Genomic DNA, 20,301 nt, shown 5'->3' with positions numbered 1-20,301 from the left:
CAGCCTGTAGCTGTGCTTGGGATTGCCCCGACCCATGTGCAGGACCTTGCACTTGGCCTTGTTGAACTTCATGCAGTTTGCACAGGCCCACCTCTCCAGCCTGTCCAGGTCCCTCTGGATGGCATCCCTTCCCTCTACACTATCAACTGCACCACTCAGCTTGGTGTTGTCGGCAAACCTGCTGAGGGTGCACTTGATCCCGCTGTCCATGATGCCAATAAAAATGTTAAACAGTCCCAGTACCGACCCCTGAGGAACGCCACTTGTCACTGGTGTCTAATTGGACATTGAGCTGTTGACCGCAACTCTGAGTGTGACCATCCAGCCAATTCCTTATCCCCTGCGTGGTCCATCCGTCAAATCCATGTCTCTCCATTTTAGACATAATAATGTCGTGTAGGACAGTGTCAAATGCTTTGCACAGCTCCAGGTGGATGACATCAGTTGCTCTCCCCTTATCCACCAATGCTGTAACCCCATCGTAGAAGGCCAACAAATTTGTCAGGCAGGATTTGCCCTTAGTGAAGCCATGTTCACTACATATTTCAACCTATATCCAATTAAAAAATGAGAATTTGCCCCTCAAATGTTTTTGATGGTATACATTTTTGAGGAAGAATTTGCAACTATAGTGTGTATATATGCTAGCCATCATTGGATATGTACTTTATGCCTATTTTTAAGCATGATTAATGAGGTATCTTGTTTAAATTGATATCTCTAGTCCAACCTATGGCCCAAAACAGGGCCAGACGGGGTTGCCTAAGGCTTTATCCAGTTGGGTCTTAAAAAAGCTTAAAGGGCTGAAACTTCCACTACTTTGGCTCCACTGCCTGGCTCTATGAATCCTGCCGCACCCCTTAGTAAAGAACCTGGCCCTGCCTTCTCAGTAACCTCCCCATTAGGTGTTAGAAGGCTGCTATTAGGTGCCCCTGAACCCTTCTCGTCTCCAGGCTGAACAAGCGTGGTTCCTTCAGCCTCTGGCAGTGCCTCTCTCCAGCCCCTGACCATCTTGGCCACTTCCTGCCAAACCTGCTCCAACTAATCAATGCCTGTCTTGTACTGGAGGGTCCAAAACTGGCCACAGCATCCAGATGTGGTCTAAGGAATGCCTAATAAAGGCGGATAATTGTTTCCCTGATGTAATGGCTGTGTTCCTGATAGTACAGCCCAGGACGTCACTGGCCTTCTTTGGTGCCAGGGCATGCACTGGCCTGTGCTTAGGTTGCTGACTTCCAGTGCCCCTCAGGCTTTTTCAGCAGAGCTGCTACCTCACTGGTCAGTCCCCAGCCTGTACTGTTGCAAGCGGTTAGTGCATCCTGGGTGCAGGACTTCGCACCTGCCTTTGTCGAATTTTGTCAGGATCCTGCTTGGCCTGTTTCTCCACCTGATCCTGCAGAACTGCAGTCCTGCCCTTGGGCCTGCCCACTAAGGTGTCATGGTTTGGTGTTACCTGCAAAGTTGCTGAGGGTGCACTCTGTCTCCTCCCCGGGATTATTTACAGATACTAATGAAGGCAGACCCTGACAAACTACACTCGTTAGCAGCTTTTCAGTAGGGTACAAAACTTTAGCTGTCACACTTTGACCTTGATTCTGCCAGTTTTTTACCCATCTAATTTCTATCCATCCACCCAGATGAGGTACAGAACTTATGTGAGTGACCATGTCAGAAGCCCTACCAAAGTCAGTATACTACTGTAGCTTCTTTCTTATGTAAGAAACCATTTTGGTGTAAAATAGAACACTTGGGAAGTAGTTACCTGACAGTACTAAATGAATTCTGTATCAAACTCAGAAGAAAGGATTTAGATCTCTAAGGAGAAGACATGACAGGAACTCTTCTGACAATTTAAGTCTTAACAAGCCTCTTCAAAGAATTTCTTATGCTTGAAAAAAATGCTGAGAGATTTGAAAGGCTGTCTATTGGAAAGAACATTTGGACTGGTTTAAAACAAGATTTCGATCACTGTTCAGCCACCATGACAACAACTTCAATAAGATCACTGAGCAAGAGTCAGGATTTTAACTTATACCTATATGCTACATATGTGAATAAGGCATCTGGTCTGTAAGCAGAAAAAGGTTAAATCAGAATACAACACAAGTTGTGTTAATTAATCATTGGTTACTGTGCTAATATAAGAATAATTAATATAAATATGATATGAATTAAGTCTGAATGAAGATGAACAAATGACATGTTCCAAACATCTAAATGATGGCTGCAGACAAATCACATGCATGTTTTAAAATACAGAATAGCTGTGTAAAACATTGTATATGAACTAATGAACCGATGACCTATTTCAATACTACAAATCCTCCCATGATTTCCTTTTCCACTTCTGAATATGTCACAACTGTTGCACAAAAGCACTAGCACAAGGTTTGGACTCTGGCAAATATAGCCAAACTCATTTATTTTACTACATTCTTTTAATTATATAAGTATCCTTTTTTTCCTGCAGGGGCCACATGTTAGTTAGAGTATGTGTGTGTGAGAAGTGCCTTTCTATCCACTTCCACCCCTTCTTTGTGTATCCTTTAGGAAGTTCAGACAAGTTTCTAAGTAGTCTTTAACAGTGAGGTTATTTTAGTGGTCCTCTTGTCACTGAAACCCGGGAATAAACCTCGTAACACCAATGCGGTGTTAAAAGGCAGGCATTCTTTATTGCAGCGCTGGATGCACGGGGGATAGCTCCACCCAACATGCATGCCAGGTGATCACCAACACGCAGGTTATGTAGGATCAAAACATACATAGTCATTATTTTTCCAGGAAAAGGCAGTCCTATGATAATCATTTCTTAGAAGCCATTTCCATATTCTCCTCCCCGTCACGCATGCTCAGTGATTTGAGTCGGTGGTCCTCAAGGGGTCTCTGGTGGTCGCCAGTGGTCACGCACCCGTGTCCGCTGGGTGACCCTCTTCTTGCAGGCACGCGCAGTATCATTGCTGTAGGTGCACCTGTCCATAGCAATTTACTTCATAAGATTAATATTCCCGAACCCATTGTCCGTTTGGGTAGGGACTGTACATGGAACATAGCAGCCTTGTACATTGCCGTGGTCAGTTAGCTTCATTACCTATTACCTTGGTTACACACTAATTATCTCAAACTGATTCTATAGTTTCTGTTTCACAGTCCCTATCCCATGGTTACACTGTGGATTTTTTCTGAGTTGCTCAGTAGTGTCTGTAGAGAGGCTGAACCTCAGAGTCCCTCTTTAAGAGGCAGATAAATTATTTCTGCTTTTTTGTACATGGTGACTTTGGAGATAAGGGTTAATGATCACTCTGACAAATCCAGTTATTTGTTGCATATTTATTTCATATACTACTTTCCATTTTCCCACAGATTTGTTTTAGAAACACTCAGATGGTATCTACACATTTTGTGGACTCGCATCTTTCAGAAGTCTGTGAAGTGTGGTGCTTAAAACAAACAGCATGGCTTCTAACATTTAAATGGCTTTTTATTGCCAAATTTTTTTAAGACTGTGGTGCTTTGGCAGACTGAGATGTTGCCCTGGGAACATTCATAAAGCCCTGAATGTTTCACTCTCTCCTACTGCATTCTAGAATAAAAGTATTACTAGGTTCAGTTATGGAGGTTCACGTTGCTCAGTGTAATAAGATTTATGCTCGTACTAAGATTTCAGTGCCTATTTAATTGTTAAGGTAATTTATTTTGGCAACTGGGCAGTTTTTGGGCTATCTACCCATTTTCATACTGTGGTTAAGTACCACATGTCCATTTGAATGTTTTCCTGTTGCTGTTGCAAATCTCTTGAAAAAGCATTGAAATTAAACAAGATTTTAAAATGGAAAGCTGAATTTCATTAATGTTTTGGCTTTAGTTCTGCTTTCTGTGAGACCACTTTTTCACGGTGGCCCTTCTGGCTCACAGAGGTTGAGATCCATCAGCATCTCCAGAACCTTTATCAGGAAGGCTCATTCCTCCTGCTGTGGACATGACAGTGAATACTCAGTAAGTAAGTGGTACAATTTTCTGTTTTGGTGAAAACACTGTGTTCTGCTGTAGCTGAGAATCACTGAATCGTACCTGTGGGAAGGGACCTCTGGATGTCATTTCAAAGAACACTCCTCAAAACAAGGCCAACCTCCAGCAGTTCACATTCAAGTATCTTAAAGAAAGCTCAGACCTGGCTTTTTCAAAATGCGGCTGCCTGCTACCATGCAGCTGGAACTTATTTGTCAGAGACTAGGAAGAGCAGGGCTGCTGCACAGGGGTGGATGAGCCGGGAGCTGAGCACAGCAGAGTCAACGCCTTCACCCGACAGCGGCATAGCACTTGAGCAGGGCGCTGACAACAACAGGATGTGTCAACAGCCCAGCAGTCATCAGGTGACAGCCAGGTAACAGCGCTGTCCCAGGTCAGTCTGGGAAATCCTCACGATAGTTCAGGATCGAGAGTGGGAACAGGCTGGGGCAGAGGCTGAAGGATCTGGGGGCAGCCGAAATGGGGTTCCTCGGCAGAGGGGTGTGGAGAGATTGGTCAGGGCCAGTTAGGGCAGTGATGCCCAAATGCTCTCTGATGCTTTACTTTCTAAAATGAGATTTGCTTTAGTTATCTTTGTTGTTGGTTTGGGTTTTTTTTTTTTTTTTTTTTACCTTCCCCCTTCCCGCTGCTTTTACGCAAAGGATCTTTCCTTCCTGCCCCTGATTGACAGCCAGAAAAGCTGCCATCGCTTTTCCTTGGGACGACCGGCCTCGGGTCTCCCAATCCCATCCCCCCTCCTCAATCCTCCCCCTCCCCTTCCCCGGTCCTACGGAGGGCGGCCGAGGCGGCGCTCCCCGGGAAGGCGGTGCTCCTTCCCGAGCCGCGCTCCGCCCGGCGCTCAGCGGTGCGCAGCCCCTTCCCGCAACAGCAAGCATGGTGGTACCGCCGCTGCTACGAGCCGTCATTATGGGGCCCCCGGGCTCCGGGAAAGGCACCATCTCCTCTCGGATTATCAAACACTTCGGGATGAAGCACCTCTCCAGCGGAGATCTGCTGAGGGACAACATGCAGAAGAAGACAGGTGGGAACGGGGACGGTCTGGGGAGGGGTAAAGGCGGGGGGGGGGGGGGGGGGGGGCGGCGGGGACGATCCGGGGCGGGCGGCTGCCCGCCCCGGATCGTCCCCGCCGCCTCCCCCCCCCTCCCGCGGGAATCGGCCCCACGCAGCGCGACAGGAAGCTCCCGCGTGACACAGCTTCGCTCCGCCGGGAGGGGGAAGGTCTTTCCCCCGCCCCACTCCTTCCCTTTCTCCCACGCACCCACGGCGCCCCGTCCGGGAAACCCCCGGGGTTTTCTTGAAGGGGGTTTGCTGCGCCCCGGTCCTACTTCTGTGTGTCCCCCCCGCCCCGAGGCCGAGGTTGGACGTCTTCACGCAGCTCTTCCTGGAGGCCAGAGGCCACCGAAGTGGGCCTCAAGGCTTCGGCAGATGATCGTCTAAAAGCTGTCACTTGGCATCCTCTTTGTAAGAGTGAACCGGGCGTATCGGGGGTTTATCCCGTTTTCTTTGTTTTGTAACACCTAATTGCTTCCTCATCTCGGTACTTTTCCTAAGCACCCAGAAGGCTTTTTTTGTAGGTGTTTCTGATAGCATTCCAGCTGAAACATCTTGAAAGGGAAAAATATTCATATTTTTGACAGACAGGATTCTGGGGAATCAGACTTTTCCAGATGTCCAATAAATAGCTAAAAGTGGAGGCACCTAGAATTACCAGCTCTTGCAAAATTAGAAGGCCTTGTCCCGAACTGGCAGGCATAACTATAGTGGCGCTTTCCAAAAACAATGGACAAAATTTTCAGACTGCTTACCTTGTGCCTTTTAAATTATTATTATCTTACAACAAGTTCCTATTGTGCTTAGGTTTTAGCATGGTCCGTGTTTGCATACAGAGTTGCTTGTATTAGATAATGATGTGAATTATACTTACTATATAGTCCTAGCTTGACCTCTGGCTCTCTGTTGAGGTGCCACAACCCCTCTCTCTGGTGGATTTCTGCAATGATGAAAGGTCCCCTCCTGACTTTGGCATCTGCTTTTCTTCATGGTGGGGTTAAAACCTTGTAAGAACCATTTCAGGTTGCATGTGATGAAGTGAGAGTATTGTTAGTTCCAGCATTTTGAAGCTGCAGAGAACTACATTCACTTGTAAGTGTCACTGCAATATTATGGTTAGGTAACCGGCAGTCTTGGGTTTTGGAAGCTTATGAGCATGTTTGAAGGTGAAAAATTATCTGTATTATGAAACCAGTTGTGATGTGATGTGATTTCCACATCTCTTTTCACACAAATTCTGTTTGCTCTGTAAGAAAATGACTTTGGCTAAGTTGACTGACTTTAGGACAGCTGATATCTACAAGTTAAACATTTGCTAGGAGCACCACCTGTGCAGGCATATCTGATCACATTCATGCTTCTGTTTGGTTGCACAAGTGTAAATTTTTATTTACAGAGGGTGACAAGACCAAAATTGTTGTTGTTATGAACTTTCAGTGTAAGAAAGACCTAGTGAGAAAGGAAGGTGTTCCAGAAGATGAAGGAAACATGTTATTTACTAAATACTTCAGGTTTTGTTCAGTATGTCTTGGAAGCAAGATCAAAGAGCACCAGAATCAAGCTGAAGGGTGTAAGAGAAGTGGAAACACCACATTGCTTGATTTAAGGAGGGAGCCATGAAGTAGTGGAAAGAAAAGTGATTCAGCAAAGTGTTCTAGGTGGGTTGGACAGATGAAAGAATGTGAAGGAGAACCAAGATGTGAAATGAAAGTGTAGCAGACACGTTAAAACCCTGAATGTGAGGAGAGAAGCCAGTGGAAGGTGTAAGAGATGATGAAGCTTGCTCTGAATTAGCTAGTGTAGAACTTACAGGAATCTGCTACAGAGGTTTTCATTCACTAATTAAGTCAGATGAAGCTGTCTTTTAATTTTATTGAAAGTGAGTCACTCATTGCAGAAATAGCCTCCAAAGGACTGAGATGAATACTAAGGTAGAAGGAGGAAGGAGGACTGAGAAGCAACTCAGAGAGCTTTGACAAGTGTAGTCAAGGTGATGAGTTTATGAGTTTTGATTATAATAAAAGTATCCTGCAATTTCCAGTTCTTTGGGAACTGTGTTAGGCCAAGTTGGACAGTTAAAACACTTGGAAAATTAAATACAATTAACAGTAATTATACAGTGCCATTTTTGGCATTTGCTGTCTTGTGAAAATGAACTTTGTCTGCTGAAAAGTCTGTTGAACATGTGAGCATCCTTAGCAATTTGCAAATATTACCATGTTCTGCTGCTTTGGAGAGTGGAGAGTCTGTGACCACCTCTCTTGTGCTTAGCAACCTGTTGTCTGAGTATAGCTAGAGGTTGTTTACCGTAATGTGGTTAGGACATGCCAGTCTTCTGCAAAACCATGAAACATGGATACCTGTTATCACCTAGACAGGAAAGAAACCTGTGTTGCCTTTAATTCCAAAGATTGCCATGCATGTAGTGGTTTCAGACCCAAGCTGAAAAAAACAGAACAAAATAAAACCAACAAAACTTCACAAAATCCTACCCCCAACAACAGGGGACAAAAAAAAAAAAAAAAAGCAGCTATGGTCTTGTAGACAAGCTTTTTGTCCTAACATATAACTATTCAGATACAGTTGTGCCTATTTTTTTCTTCTGTAATAGTGGTTTTCTAAACAACCTGAGGTTTGCAGAGAGAGGCAGCATGTTTCCAGCTCTGTTGATCTAATAATAGGACCTTACAGCTTGCTGTACTCTAAACCTCTCTGGGCCCAAAAGCTCATCTGTCTTTCCAAAGTACGTTGGTACCATTTTCTATCAACCTTGCCTTGTGTATATTCTTAGATCATTGTGGCTAGAGCAATGCTGCAGTGTAAATCAGTAACAGATCCAAGCATCAAGAACATGTTAAACTATCTAGATGTAATTTATTCCTCCTCCCAGCTTACTTTTGCAGGGTACGTAGTTCAAAGTGCACTAGAATAATAAAAGAGGTATGACTTGCTGACCTTGAAGAAGGGAGGTAGGGAAAAGAAGAGACACTTTGTACCCAGGTAGACTGTCACCTTGTTTCCAGTTTGGGGGTCTGACTCTTTTCCACCTTGTGAGAATTATTTGAAGCCTGACCAAGGTGCATAGTGCCTGTTTCTAAATGGTGTTCAAACTTTTCAAAGCCTGGCTATACATGTGAACATGCAGTAAGGGGAAATTGTCCCTTTATTACTTTTTTTTTTTTTTCCCCAGCACCAAATCTACTGTTTGCATTTCTTGAGGGCATCTATTACTTTTCAGTTGCCTTGTCTGAAGAAGGGCCTCTGTACTGTTGCACGTTCCAATACTGCACCAAGTGATGGGACTGGCATTCTTCATTCCTTTCTGCTCTAAGTGGTTATATCTTGTGTTGGTATGTCAGTCCACCCCATTTTCTCTTCTGTTTAGTTTACTGTAACTAGATCTGAATTGGCTGCGAGTAAAGACTTCTGCAGATCCACAATAAAATGAATCTAGCTGCTATTCTGGGTGACTTATGTAATTGGGTAATTATTTTATAAATGAAGGCCACAGAGACTTTGTGTGTAGGACACAGCCTAGGCGAATTAATTTCTTCCTGGCTGTGCCCATGGTTGGGGTGAACTGCAGCATGCTACTGCCTGTCATGTAGGAGCATGGTGCGATATCCGGAACTGTGATGTGTGGATGGCATTTTAGTGAGCCCATGGGCTAAATGACTGGCATTAAAGGTTAGTCAGTTCCATGGGAAAATACTAGTGTCTGTGTGCTCCCATAAATAGTTTACAACCTCTATAAACATCCTCTTGTAACTCTAGTAATCATAAAGATACATATCTGGCAAGCGTGTCCCACTGCATACAGCTCTCTTAAATGCCAAAGGCGTTTCTCTTTGTAGTGAAGTCATAAGTTAATAACTAGTCACTAAACTGAGAAAATAACTTCCTTGGCAGGAAATCTGAGGGCTGATATCTTAATGAACTCATATGCTTTACATTTATTCTTTTGAAGATTCTTTTAACTTTTAGTTTTTGGAACCTAATATTTCAAATACTTGCTAGTAAAATTATTTGGAGGGTGTGAGGATAGAGGTGTGCTGAATGCCACCTGTGTTGCCACCTGTGGAACTACAGACCAATCAAATTAATCTGATACATATTTGCATGATCAGATCCTAACTGATCGTCTGTTTTTGAATTTCAGCAAGCATACTGTCTTGTTTACAGTTTTACTGTTCTGCACCATCCTGATCAAAACAAAATTTTGCAGGCTTGTGGGCTTTTTTTCACTTGCTGGAAGTCAGAGATAGTGTAATGTGGCTTCTCTTACTTTCACAGAAGTTGGAATCCTTGCCAAGTCCTACATTGATCAAGGGCGTCTTATTCCAGATGACATCATGACACGACTAATGCTGAATGAGCTAAAAGGTCTAGATCAGTACAACTGGCTACTGGATGGTAAGTTAGCATATTGGATATCACTGTATATGGAGAGAAAATCTGCACTGGAAAGCTTAGAATGCTTTGGCCACTTTGTGGGTAGCCACACTCCAGTAGCCATCCTCAAGTCATAGTAACTGGACAGAATCTGTTGCCAGCTTGTTGTGAAACCTTCAGCAGCCAGCCTGCCCCAGTTTCTTTGGCTGTAAAATGCTTTCGGTGCATCCCGCCTTCAGAGCATTACAAGGATGTTTAATTCATGTTGAAAAGGGTAGTTCAACACTCCAGTAAAATTTCAAAACTAGCAATTCTGGTAATTCTTCTGTTTTATTTCTCCTTTAAAATATGCATTGAGAAGTTTCTATTTTCAAAGCCTTTTCTTGTTAAAATCCTTGGGGAATGCAACACTTCTGAAGAATGGGGTTGAGGGATTATTTAAATACAAAGGTAGGTATGTAGTGTAGCAACAAGGTAAGTATGCAAAGCAAGTACTGCAGCAGTGCAGCTTGTAATAAATCGCTAGTAAAAACACTGCTTAAGTGCTCTAAAAGGTCTCTTTCATATGCTCTTTGGTCCTGTTGTCTAGAGTGAATTGTTCTGCAATTCTGCAGCATAAGCTTATTGCTTCAAGCATTCACAGTAGAGAGAAAATGCATTTGCTACTGTCTTCATAAACTGAATGGTTCTTGTTACCCCAGCCCATGGGAGTACAGTTGAATGCGCAGCACAAAGATAGTGCTGGATGTGTGTGTTTTTGGATTCTAGTCACAACCTTTCTCAGTAGATAAAACTAAAAAGTTGTTGGTGTGACTTTTTATTTAGAGGGATTGAAAAATCCACACTGCTCTCTGCCCATTAGTGCTTTATTTTAATTGCTTCTAGTACAGTGATCTGTTCTGGTGGCTTTAGTCACAGTTACGTTCCTCCTTAGTGAAGACAAAGGGTTAATTCCCGCAGTGAACAGCACAATGAAAGCTAATCAATAAAGGAAAGAGCTGCAGATGGTTTTTTTCTTTAGTTCCAGGTCCTGTGTACACGTAGCTCCAGCCTTGTGGATCTGGATGTGTAGCAGTATAGCTGGGCACACTGGCAACTCTTAACAGGAGGATGGTGTGGAGACTGTAAGAGAATAAATAAATTTCTGCTGCATGTTAATGTGCTGCCTTCTTTAAACTTTTGGAGCAGAAATTTTGTTTGCATCAGCATTTGTAAATGAGACTCAGTGGATTACACTAGGGATAGCTCTGGCATAATCGGCTCTGTAGGAACAATGCTGTTTGGTTGAAATATGTTAACCAGAAAGTCTTCAGTTTGATAACTGCAACTCAGAACATAATAGCTGAGGTCAGCTAGGTCAAACTAAATAGAGTTGCTAAGCTGCTTGTGTGTGCACTTAGCCAAACAACCATTTCCACTGCTTTACCATAGGTGGCTTCCAGAGTCAGAGCAGATGTAGCAGTCCGAGTCGTGTGTGTGTGGGTATGATCTGCTTAGATTTATGTCCTGTATAATTAGGGCACTTTTCTGTATGTTCCTGGATTCTTCATAATTCATCACATCTTGTAGATTATTTTTTCTGTATCAAGAAAACACTCTATGTGGCAAACGCTGGTTCAATTTCAGTGAAATGCTTTTGTAAAGGCACTTTAATTTGTTGAGGAAGTTTCTCATTACTAAGTCCCAAAGCAAATTCCTTTTCCAGTTGCATAACTAAGATGTGTAGTGGCTGACTAGCTTGTCAATAGTAAGAAAGAACAGCAGTGCTGGAGTCCTGGCTGTCCCTCTGCTCTTAACATTTAGAAGCACTTCCATGAGGTAATGTGAATGAGAGAGAAATAGGATGAGGGCAGTTGATGACTATGATGTAAACCAGGTGCATCAGACTTAATGCACAAGCAAGACCTTGGTCTGAGTTAATCAACTCTTTCCTTTCGTGATGTGTTAGACAAGACACAGTAGCCTTAAGACTTTTTTTTTTTTCTTTTCTGTTGTAAGGCTGGTTCTTGGCTGGTTCCTTAGTCAGGCAATGGACTCGTCAGCCAATGTTATGCAAAGAAGAATTTCTTAAGTGTGTACTTATCAGTACTTGCCTTTATGGACAAGCGTTCTTGTATAGTATGACAAAAATTACAAGCTACTGAAGAAAATGAGACTGTGCATGAGCTTTGTGGGTGGAGGTATTATTCCTGTGAATCTCCAGAGCAATACCATGCTCTGCACTATCTTTGACTGCTAATGTGGTCAATTTTTCATTTTAAATTCTTTGTGGAGACCTTGATTTTCTTGTTCTCTGTTTCACCCCCTGACCCTCACGTACTTAAGCTTCACTAGATTTCTCTAGTAGTAACATGCGCCTGTGAAGGCATGCTACCGAAGCCATAGAGTTCATGGGGCAAAATGCAGTGTCTTTTAAGAGACAGATTCCTGTTCAGCCTCAGTGTTCTCACAGTCATCATCCCCAAGGATAGTTTGATGCACTAGACTTTCCAGAACTCTTTCTAAAGCTACTCTTTCATCTAAAATTAATCCTGGACTGCCTCTGGTAGATATATTTGGCTTACTGCAACCGAACAAAAAAAGGTTTGTAATGATCACCTCCTTAAGCCAGACTTACACAACTGTGGAAGTGAGAGTTGTCACAAATGTCTCTAGGTTGTTCCAGACTTCTGAGTGAACTGTCTGTAGCTTTTATGGTTCAAAATGTGTGTACAATGCTTTCATTCAATATAGTGGTATATAGTACCTATGAGTATGGGGTCCTTCTGCATTTATTTGTTACGCTTTTGGGAAGATGATTAACTTCTGAGGAAATGGAAGCTGGGAGGCATTTAACAAGTTAAAGAGCCATGACATACTGAAAAATACTTGGAAAATCTTATGTCTCTTCAACCAGTATGACAATGCTTTTTTTTTTTTTTTTCCTGTCTGATCATGATTTTCCCTAATGACTGAATCCAGGTAATTCTCACCTTTGGATTTTTATGGAGTTGTTTCCTTTAAAAAGGTTTCCCCAGAACGGTTGCTCAGGCAGAGGCCCTGGATAAAGAATGTCAAATAGACACTGTGATTGACCTAGATGTGCCATTTGAGACCATAAAATGTCGTCTCACAGCACGCTGGATCCACCCTGCTAGTGGCAGAGTTTACAATCTTGAATTCAGTCCTCCCAAAGTGCAGGTAAGCAATACACAATGATGTTGGCCCTAAATAAATGTTGCATTGCATTTGGTAATTGCAGTACAATATTGTTTATGTATGTTATTGCAAAACACAGTAGCTCAGAAGAAAAAGGCTTGTTTCACCTCTGAGGAGCGCAGAACCTTTCTGGTAACATCCTACCTCTCTTAGTGACCTGGCAGAAGCTCAAGCTGATGGACAACGTGTTTGTCCCCTGCAGAATGAAACACCACGGTGTTTTGTAAGTTGTTGTTAAAGCTGTTCACTGATTTGGAGTACTCTCAGTCTTGCACACTGGCATAGGAGTTGGGCATGTTCTTAGCCTGTTCTGTAAGTTTGCAGCCTCTGCAGTCCAAAATGTAGTTTCCTTTTCCTTCCTCCAGAGGACTCATTCTTTCTATCTAGGAAGTGCACTGAATCATCAGTCAGAGGAATCCACTTAACGCTTTCCCTGCATTTAATCAGGATGGGTTTTTTCAAAGGAACAGTTGTCATATTGCAAAATTAGACCTGCCAGTCAGGGAAGCATCTCAACAGATCAAAGAGGTTATGTCTTGAGATATCCTGAAGAAGAATAGTAAACTTGAAAATAATGATTGTGTATTGTTAACTTAAGATTTTTGAGGAACTCAGATTACAGATTCACAGATGGTAGGGGTTGGAAGGGACCTCTAGAGATCATTTAGTCCAACCCCCCTGCTAGAGCAGGATCACCTGCAGCAGGTTGCACAGGGTGGCATCCAGGCTGGTTTTGAATATCTCCAGAGAAGGAAACTCCACAACCTCTCTGGGCAACCTGTTCCAGTGCTCGGTCACCCTCACAGTGAAGAAGTTTTTCCTCATACTGAGATGGAACTTCCTGTGTTCCAATTCGTGCCCATTGCCCCTTGTCCTGTCACTGGGCACCACAGAGAAGAGTCTGGCCCCATCCTCTTGACATCCACCCTTTAGATATTTATAACCATTGATGAGATCCCCTCTCAGTCTTCTCTTCTGCAGGCTAAACAGACCCAGCTCACTCAGCCTTTCCTCATACAAGAGATGCTCCAGTCCCCTAATCATCCTTGCAGCCCTCCACGGGACTCTCTCCGGTAGTTCTCTGTCTTTCTTGAACTGGGGAGCCCAGAACTGGATGCAGAACTCCAGATGTGGCCTCATCAGAGCAAAGTAGAGGGGGAGGAGAACCTCCCTCGACCTGCTGGCCATGCTCTTCTTAATGCAGCCCAGGATACCATTGGCCTTCTTGGCCACAAGGTCACATTGTTGGCTCATACCCAACTTGCTGTCCACCAGGACTCTCAGGTCCTTCTCCGCAGTCCTGCTTCCCAGCAGGTCAACCCCTAACCTGTACTGGTGCTCGGGGTTGTTCTTCCCTAGGTGGAGGACCCTGCACTTGCCCTTAGTGAATTTCATATGGTTCCTCTTTGCCCAATCCTCTAGTCTGTCAAGATCTCACTGAATGGCAGCACAGCCTTCTGGTGTGTTGGCCACTCCTCTCAGTTTAGTATCATCAGCAAACTTGCTGAGGTTACACTCTGTCCCCTTGTCCAGGTCATTGACAAATATATCGAATAAGACTGGACCAAGCACTGACCCTTGAGGCACACCACTAGCTACAGGCCTCCAACTAGACTCTGCGCCGCTTATCACAACCCTCTGGGCTCTGCCATTCAGTCAGTTCTCAACCCATGTCACTGTCCACTCATCCAACCCACGCTTCCTAAGCTTGCTAGCGAGGATGTTATGAGACATGGTGTCACAAGCCTTGCTGAAGCCAAGGTATACAACACCCACTGCTCTCCCTTCATCCACCCAGCTGGTCACACCATCATAGAAGGCTACCAGATTGATCAGGCATCACTTCCCCTTGGCAAATCCATGCTGACCGCTCCCAGTAACCTTCTTTTCCTCCACATGCTTATTGATGACCCTCAGAATGAGCTGTTCCATCATCTTTCCAGGGATGGAGGCGAGGCTGACTGGCTTGTAGTTTCCTGGGTCCTCCTTCTTGCCCTTTTTGAAGACCAGAGTGACACTGGCTTTCCTCCAGTTTTCAGGCACCTCTCCTGTTCTCCATGACCTTTCAAAGATGATTGAGAGTTGCCTAGCAATAACATCTGCCAGCTCCCTGGGCACTCGGTGCATCCTATCAGGGCCCATGGATTTGTGGATGTCAAGGTCACCTAGATGTTCTCTAACCTGATCCTCCTCGACCAAGGGAAGGTCTTCCTTTCGCAAGACTCTCTCTCCTACCTCCATGGTCTGAGATTCCTGAGGGATGGCCTTAGCAGTTAAGAATGAAGCAAAGAAGGCATTCAGTAACTCCACCTTCTCTATATCCTCCATCACCAGGGCACCCACCTCATTCAGCAGCGGGCCCAGATTTTCCCTAGTCTTTCTTTTGCTGCCAATGTATTTGAAAAAGCCCTTCTTGTTGTCCTTGACATCCCGTGCCAGTTTTAATTCCAGGTGGGCCTTAGCCTTTCTCATTGCATCCCTACATTCTCTGACTACATTCCTATATTCCTCCCAAGTAGATAGTCCCTTTGTCCACATTCTGTAAACTTCCTTCTTCCCTTTGAGTTCTTCCAGGAGCTCCTTACTCATCCATGCAGGTCTCCTGCCTCCTTTGCTTGATTTCCTATTGTTCGGGATGCACCGATCTTGAGGTCAGAGGAAGTGGTGCTTGAATACTGACCAGCTCTGTTGGGCCCCCTTACCTTCTAGAGCACTCCCAAGCAGGTCTTTGAAAAAGCCAAAGATTAGCCTTAGTGCAACTCAGCTTAAGCTGCTTTTCATCCTTAACTAAATAACTTACCTGTCGTGTCATCACGTTTCACCTGGAAGCTCTATTAAGTTACATCAGAAACATAGCAGGCCTTGCAGTTTTTGGATTTCAGTGCTGCAGGAAAAGAGGCCTGCTGAAATAGCAGGCAAGCACTGGAAGCGAGCAACTGGAAACACTGTCTTTGTATCATTTAAAATGTGGCATTTTAAGTCATGGATATTTTAATTGCAGAAGAGCATAGACAAGCTGCAACAGAGAATTATCAGACCTACCAAAGAGTGCGCTTCAGCTGCAACAGCTTTGCTACTTGGCCACCCTATCTTCAACTAATCAGCACATAATAGATTGCACTATTTAAGTGAAACCACGGAATGGAGCTGAACAGCTGAAAGACAGTTGTCTCTCTTATCTAATAGACCTGCAAAATGTTTACACTCAACAGACCTAAAAGATTATAGCTATAGAGTTAATACAAGGCTGAAGGCTCCATATTTGATAGGTACAATCAAGGCACCAGTATGGCTGCCTGCACAGATGGTAGAAAGAAACATCTGAATGTTTAAATTATTGCATTATGTAAACATAATAAATAGGTAAATTTGACCATATAAATCCATCTCTAATATGATACAGATATTCTGGAACAGATTTTCTTCACACCTTCATGAACAGAGTAGCTTACTGAAGATTGACAGTTACTGAGTTTCTGAAACTGACTGACAGAATGCAAGCAGGAAAGGAAAACATTTTTGTGGTCTAATTGGCTTTGTACTTGCAAGATTACTCATGTTTCCACTCCAAATGTCAGCTTAAACTTGTATTTTGGGAAAATTCTTGAGGATGTAATTAGTACGGACGAAGGAGCAAAGAGTCCCTTTTATTTGTGGTGGGTCATATTCTGTCACAATGATTCAATGCATCTAAGTAGCAGCCAACTTTTATGCTACTGCCTAGTCCTTTGTAAGATACGCCAGTGATCAATAATTTCTTCACTCATTGCTGGTCTCAGGGCTTAAAAGCCTCGTAATCACTTAAAGCACTTCAATAAATTGGACATGAAATGTGCAGTAAAGTAGGAGCTGTCATAGGCACATTACGTCCCTACCTCTGTTTACTGAATCCTAGAAAAACTTCAGCTGGCTTTTATGTCATTTTCTGTACAGCTGTTGCTAAATGATAGCTCTTCAGTTTTGCAACTTAAAATCAAAGGGCCTTTAACTCCTTTCCTCCTTTCAGTATTGTCAAACAAAGGTCCAATTAGTCTCTTGCTTGTTTCCTGTTATGCAGGAATGTATTACCAACAATATTGTTTTCCTTCATATATGAAGGTTTTGTCTGTATATTTCCCATATTCAACGAATGTTCCAGAGGACAAATTAGTCAAGTTACCATGACCTGATGTTCATTGCCAATATGAAAATATTTTTAATTGATGAACTGGTTTACTGGAAAGTCAACGTCTTATATTCCAGATAAAATATGGGCAGTAGCCTTTCTCTTTATAAGCAGAAGACTAACTGGAAACTGATGATAATTTAAATAGAAAATTACACAAAACATACTTAAAACAGAAATAGGAAATATACACCAGTGTTTGCTTTTAATCGTGATTAGGGCATTGATGATATTACTGGAGAGCCACTTGTTCAGCGTGATGATGATAAGCCAGAGACAGTTACCAAGAGGCTGCAGGCTTATGATGCACAAACAAAACCTGTTCTAGAATACTATCGGTAAGTAGTAAAATCTATTCTCCTACATTAGCATAGTGAGGACCAGATCTCTTGAGTTACAGAGATACTGCAACAGTGAATGTGGTATGAGTAGCAGTGTATCCTTCATCAATTCAATAAGAAATCTACCTAGCAAAATGAGTATGTTTCTCACTGTTGAATGAAACCTATTCAGGAGTCTGCTTAGCAAAAGAGCCTTTCACTGCAGCCATATCTAGCTTTATGGAGTGCTATGCATTATTCAATACATTGCAGTACTGTTCTGAGCAACAGCTCTGGTTAGTAGGGTGACAGAAACAGTTCTTTTTCTGGGGAGATTTAACAGTATTTTCTCTTCCGGATGTATAAGTAGAAGCCCTCCTAACAAGGCCAAGGGGTCAAGAAGTGATACACAAATGGAAAAAACATTAATCAGGATTTAAAAGTGGCTGTTCTAAGACCAGGACTGTGATGGGCACAGCTAGCAAGACTCATTGGGAATAAGCAGCTATTTGAGAATACTGCTATTTGCCCTGCGGAACGATAAATTATTAGTTCTTTTAAGAGCCAAAATTATACACCAAGTTTCTCTTAATATAAAGCTGCAAATACCACATTGCTAATAATAGATAATAGTAGGTCATCATGTAGAGCTTTGTAGTCTTATCTTGCCTAGACAAAGAAATCAGACTCTCTTTGACAACATCCTGAAGTGACTGCCCTTCCTCTGTCTCCATATCCACCACCCTTCATTATGCTTTACCAAAACTGTTGAGAGGAAGCTGCTCCATCTTTGGGGTGGTTAATTTTTAAAGAAGGAGTTTTTCTGGACTGACAATGATTTACTTGACTCTGGTAGCTTTCTGAAGTGAAAATGCCTCAAAGCAGCACAGTAAGACATAGGCCTAAGCTATTGTTATTATTACCGATAACATACTTCACAGATAAAACTAGCTACTAGAACTAATTCAGAATAACTTGATTGTGCCTGGTTCACTTGCTTGTTCTGACGCACCTTCTTTGATCCTTGAGGTGTAACTTTACAATACCTGGGTTAGTCACAGCTGTTTGAATGACTGCTGTATAGCGTGTGCTATACAACTGCATTGCTGCTTCTTATTTTTACCCTTCGTAGTTTGTTACTCTGTGGACACCTGTCAGTTTTATGAACTGATGTGGCCAATAGCTCACTGTTTGAGGAAGAGAGTAATGCATGTCCAGCCTGCATTCCCAATGTTATGGCTGTTCTTGGTGTTAAATCACATGCCAGGACAATCCTAGAGTGAGGTGGAGATCCTGGAAGAATTAAACAATTTGACTTCTGTAATGCTTTGTTCTTTTTCTTCCTTAGGGAAAAAGGGTTATTGAAATCATTCTCTGGAACAGAAACCAATAAGATCTGGCCACATATCTATGCTTTCCTCCAAACCAAGTTGCCAGATGTGAGCCAGAAAGATGCTGCCACTCCCAGGTGAAAATAGGTGTAACTTCTACTCATCTGTCATAGCTCACACTTGATTACATGAGATTCAGCAATCAAGGATTTCTCTAAGTAGTCTACCAGACTGATCAATAATTAAAGTCTAACGTTGTCCTTAACTTACATTATGATAAAACTTTGTTGCCTGTGGTTGTCACTTTAATGCTGTATTTTTTTATATTAAATATACCTAATTTTTATAATATAGTAACTAACTTTAACAAAAGCAGCTACTCTTGTGTCTCTTATTCAGGAAATACTTGTTTCCAAATATTGACTGATGAAGGAAACACATTTCAGAACACAGCTTAATTATAAAGCACATTGATTGATTTACTCACTCATGAGATGTAGTGTGAAGCAATAAGGACATGAAAGCATGTTTCTTGAATGTGTGATTAGCTGGAGCCAGCCAGAAGCTGTAGGGAACCATGACCACCATTCTGCAAAAAGCCATTTCAGACCAGAACGGGCATATGTATAGGCTGATGTCATGGAAGACAGTCACCTTCTTTTAGCTTTGCTTGCACAGATGTTAGCTGATTTTGCTGGGCTTCAATGGGCTTGGATGATTGGCCTTATTACTATGTTTATATTTCTGCCCTCAGAGCAGCTATCTTGCAGGCATGAGAAACAAAGTTTCAATGATGTATTACACATTTGGTAAAGGCTCTGTCTTTGTGCAGCTGCACAAAGACTTTATTAGTAAAAAGACAGTGGATACTGAACAGATTCAGCATAATCTGGTAAGCCTGTAGCTAGATGATCTTGACTAGTGAATGCATCTTTTCTACTATCTTTGAAAAAACTTCTCATTGATGCCAGTGCCAGGATTCCCAGTGGTCAAATTATTAACTTTATCATACTACTGTAGGAAGTTTTACTGGACTGGTTTTCACGAGTTCATACTACTAATCATGCCTCTGACCAGCTCTTGTATTTATTTATTCACTAGATAACTAGAGTTAGAAAGCGTGACCTGTGGAGGTTTGTAACAGTCCAGCTAATGCACATTGCTGTTCTTCAGTGAACTCTCCTCGCTCTTTTCTCATGCTCACCAGATTGAGAGTTTCAAGAAGAGTCAGCAAAACCTGAGCAACAAACAACTCTGTCTAGGCAATGTCTGAAGTAGCTGTATCCTACTACTGCGGGTCCCAATCTCCTTTTGCAGCAACTGTAAACAACTGCGGAGCTGTGGTGCTAATGTACCTTGGATTACATTTGCATGTCCAACATTAGCATTATCAATATCAAGGCATATTTAAGTCTAAAAAAAACTGGTCACTGTAGAATTTCTAAAGCTTTCCCATTACTATAAATGAACAATATGGGCAGCAGCTATCACTGCAAGCACCACTTGTACTTTCATCTTCAGAAATGTCTATATGGAAGTTGTAGAGTGAGTGAGTTTAGAGATTCACTTGCTTAAAAAAAGTCATGGTTACAAAACAGTAGCTATCACATTACAATGAGAAACCCTTATGTGCTGCTTACTTCTATTTATGCATTTTTATTTCAATAAAAAGCACTATGCTTTTTTTTTTCCCAACCTATTTAAGTTTCAGTTAGCCGTAAGGAGAAGGGGGAGGGAATCTCCTTATGATTTAACACTTATTCCCATACTATCCAATTTTAGCCCCTTAGAAACTTAAAAAACTTTCAGTGTATCACAG

At 42.6% G+C, this 20,301-nt stretch overlaps 1 protein-coding gene across 1 annotated transcript; it reads left to right on the top strand.

The window, feature by feature from the left end:
* The first annotated feature begins 4,783 nt into the window (after window positions 1-4,783).
* On the top strand, window positions 4,784-19,019 carry AK3 (adenylate kinase 3). Its single transcript, XM_054809932.1, has 5 exons — window positions 4,784-5,047; window positions 9,370-9,489; window positions 12,476-12,648; window positions 17,051-17,169; window positions 18,500-19,019. The coding sequence occupies exons 1-5, from the start codon at window positions 4,900-4,902 to the stop codon at window positions 18,621-18,623; spliced, it is 684 nt and encodes a 227-aa protein (XP_054665907.1). The 5' UTR covers window positions 4,784-4,899; the 3' UTR covers window positions 18,624-19,019.
* Window positions 19,020-20,301: the final 1,282 nt, after the last annotated feature.

The sequence above is a fragment of the Grus americana genome, chromosome Z, assembly GCF_028858705.1.
Source record: "Grus americana isolate bGruAme1 chromosome Z, bGruAme1.mat, whole genome shotgun sequence".
NCBI classification, from domain to species: Eukaryota; Metazoa; Chordata; class Aves; order Gruiformes; family Gruidae; genus Grus; species Grus americana.
This window is presented reverse-complemented; position numbering and strand designations above follow the sequence as displayed.

Bases quoted from the DNA above. Each gene is read 5' to 3' on its own strand.
- AK3 (XM_054809932.1), top strand. From the start codon at position 4,900: ATGGTGGTACCGCCGCTGCTACGAGCCGTCATTATGGGGCCCCCGGGC. The intron at 12,649-17,050 runs GTAAGCAATACA...AATCGTGATTAG, and splicing joins TCAGTCCTCCCAAAGTGCAG to GGCATTGATGATATTACTGG. The intron at 17,170-18,499 runs GTAAGTAGTAAA...TTTCTTCCTTAG, and splicing joins CCTGTTCTAGAATACTATCG to GGAAAAAGGGTTATTGAAAT.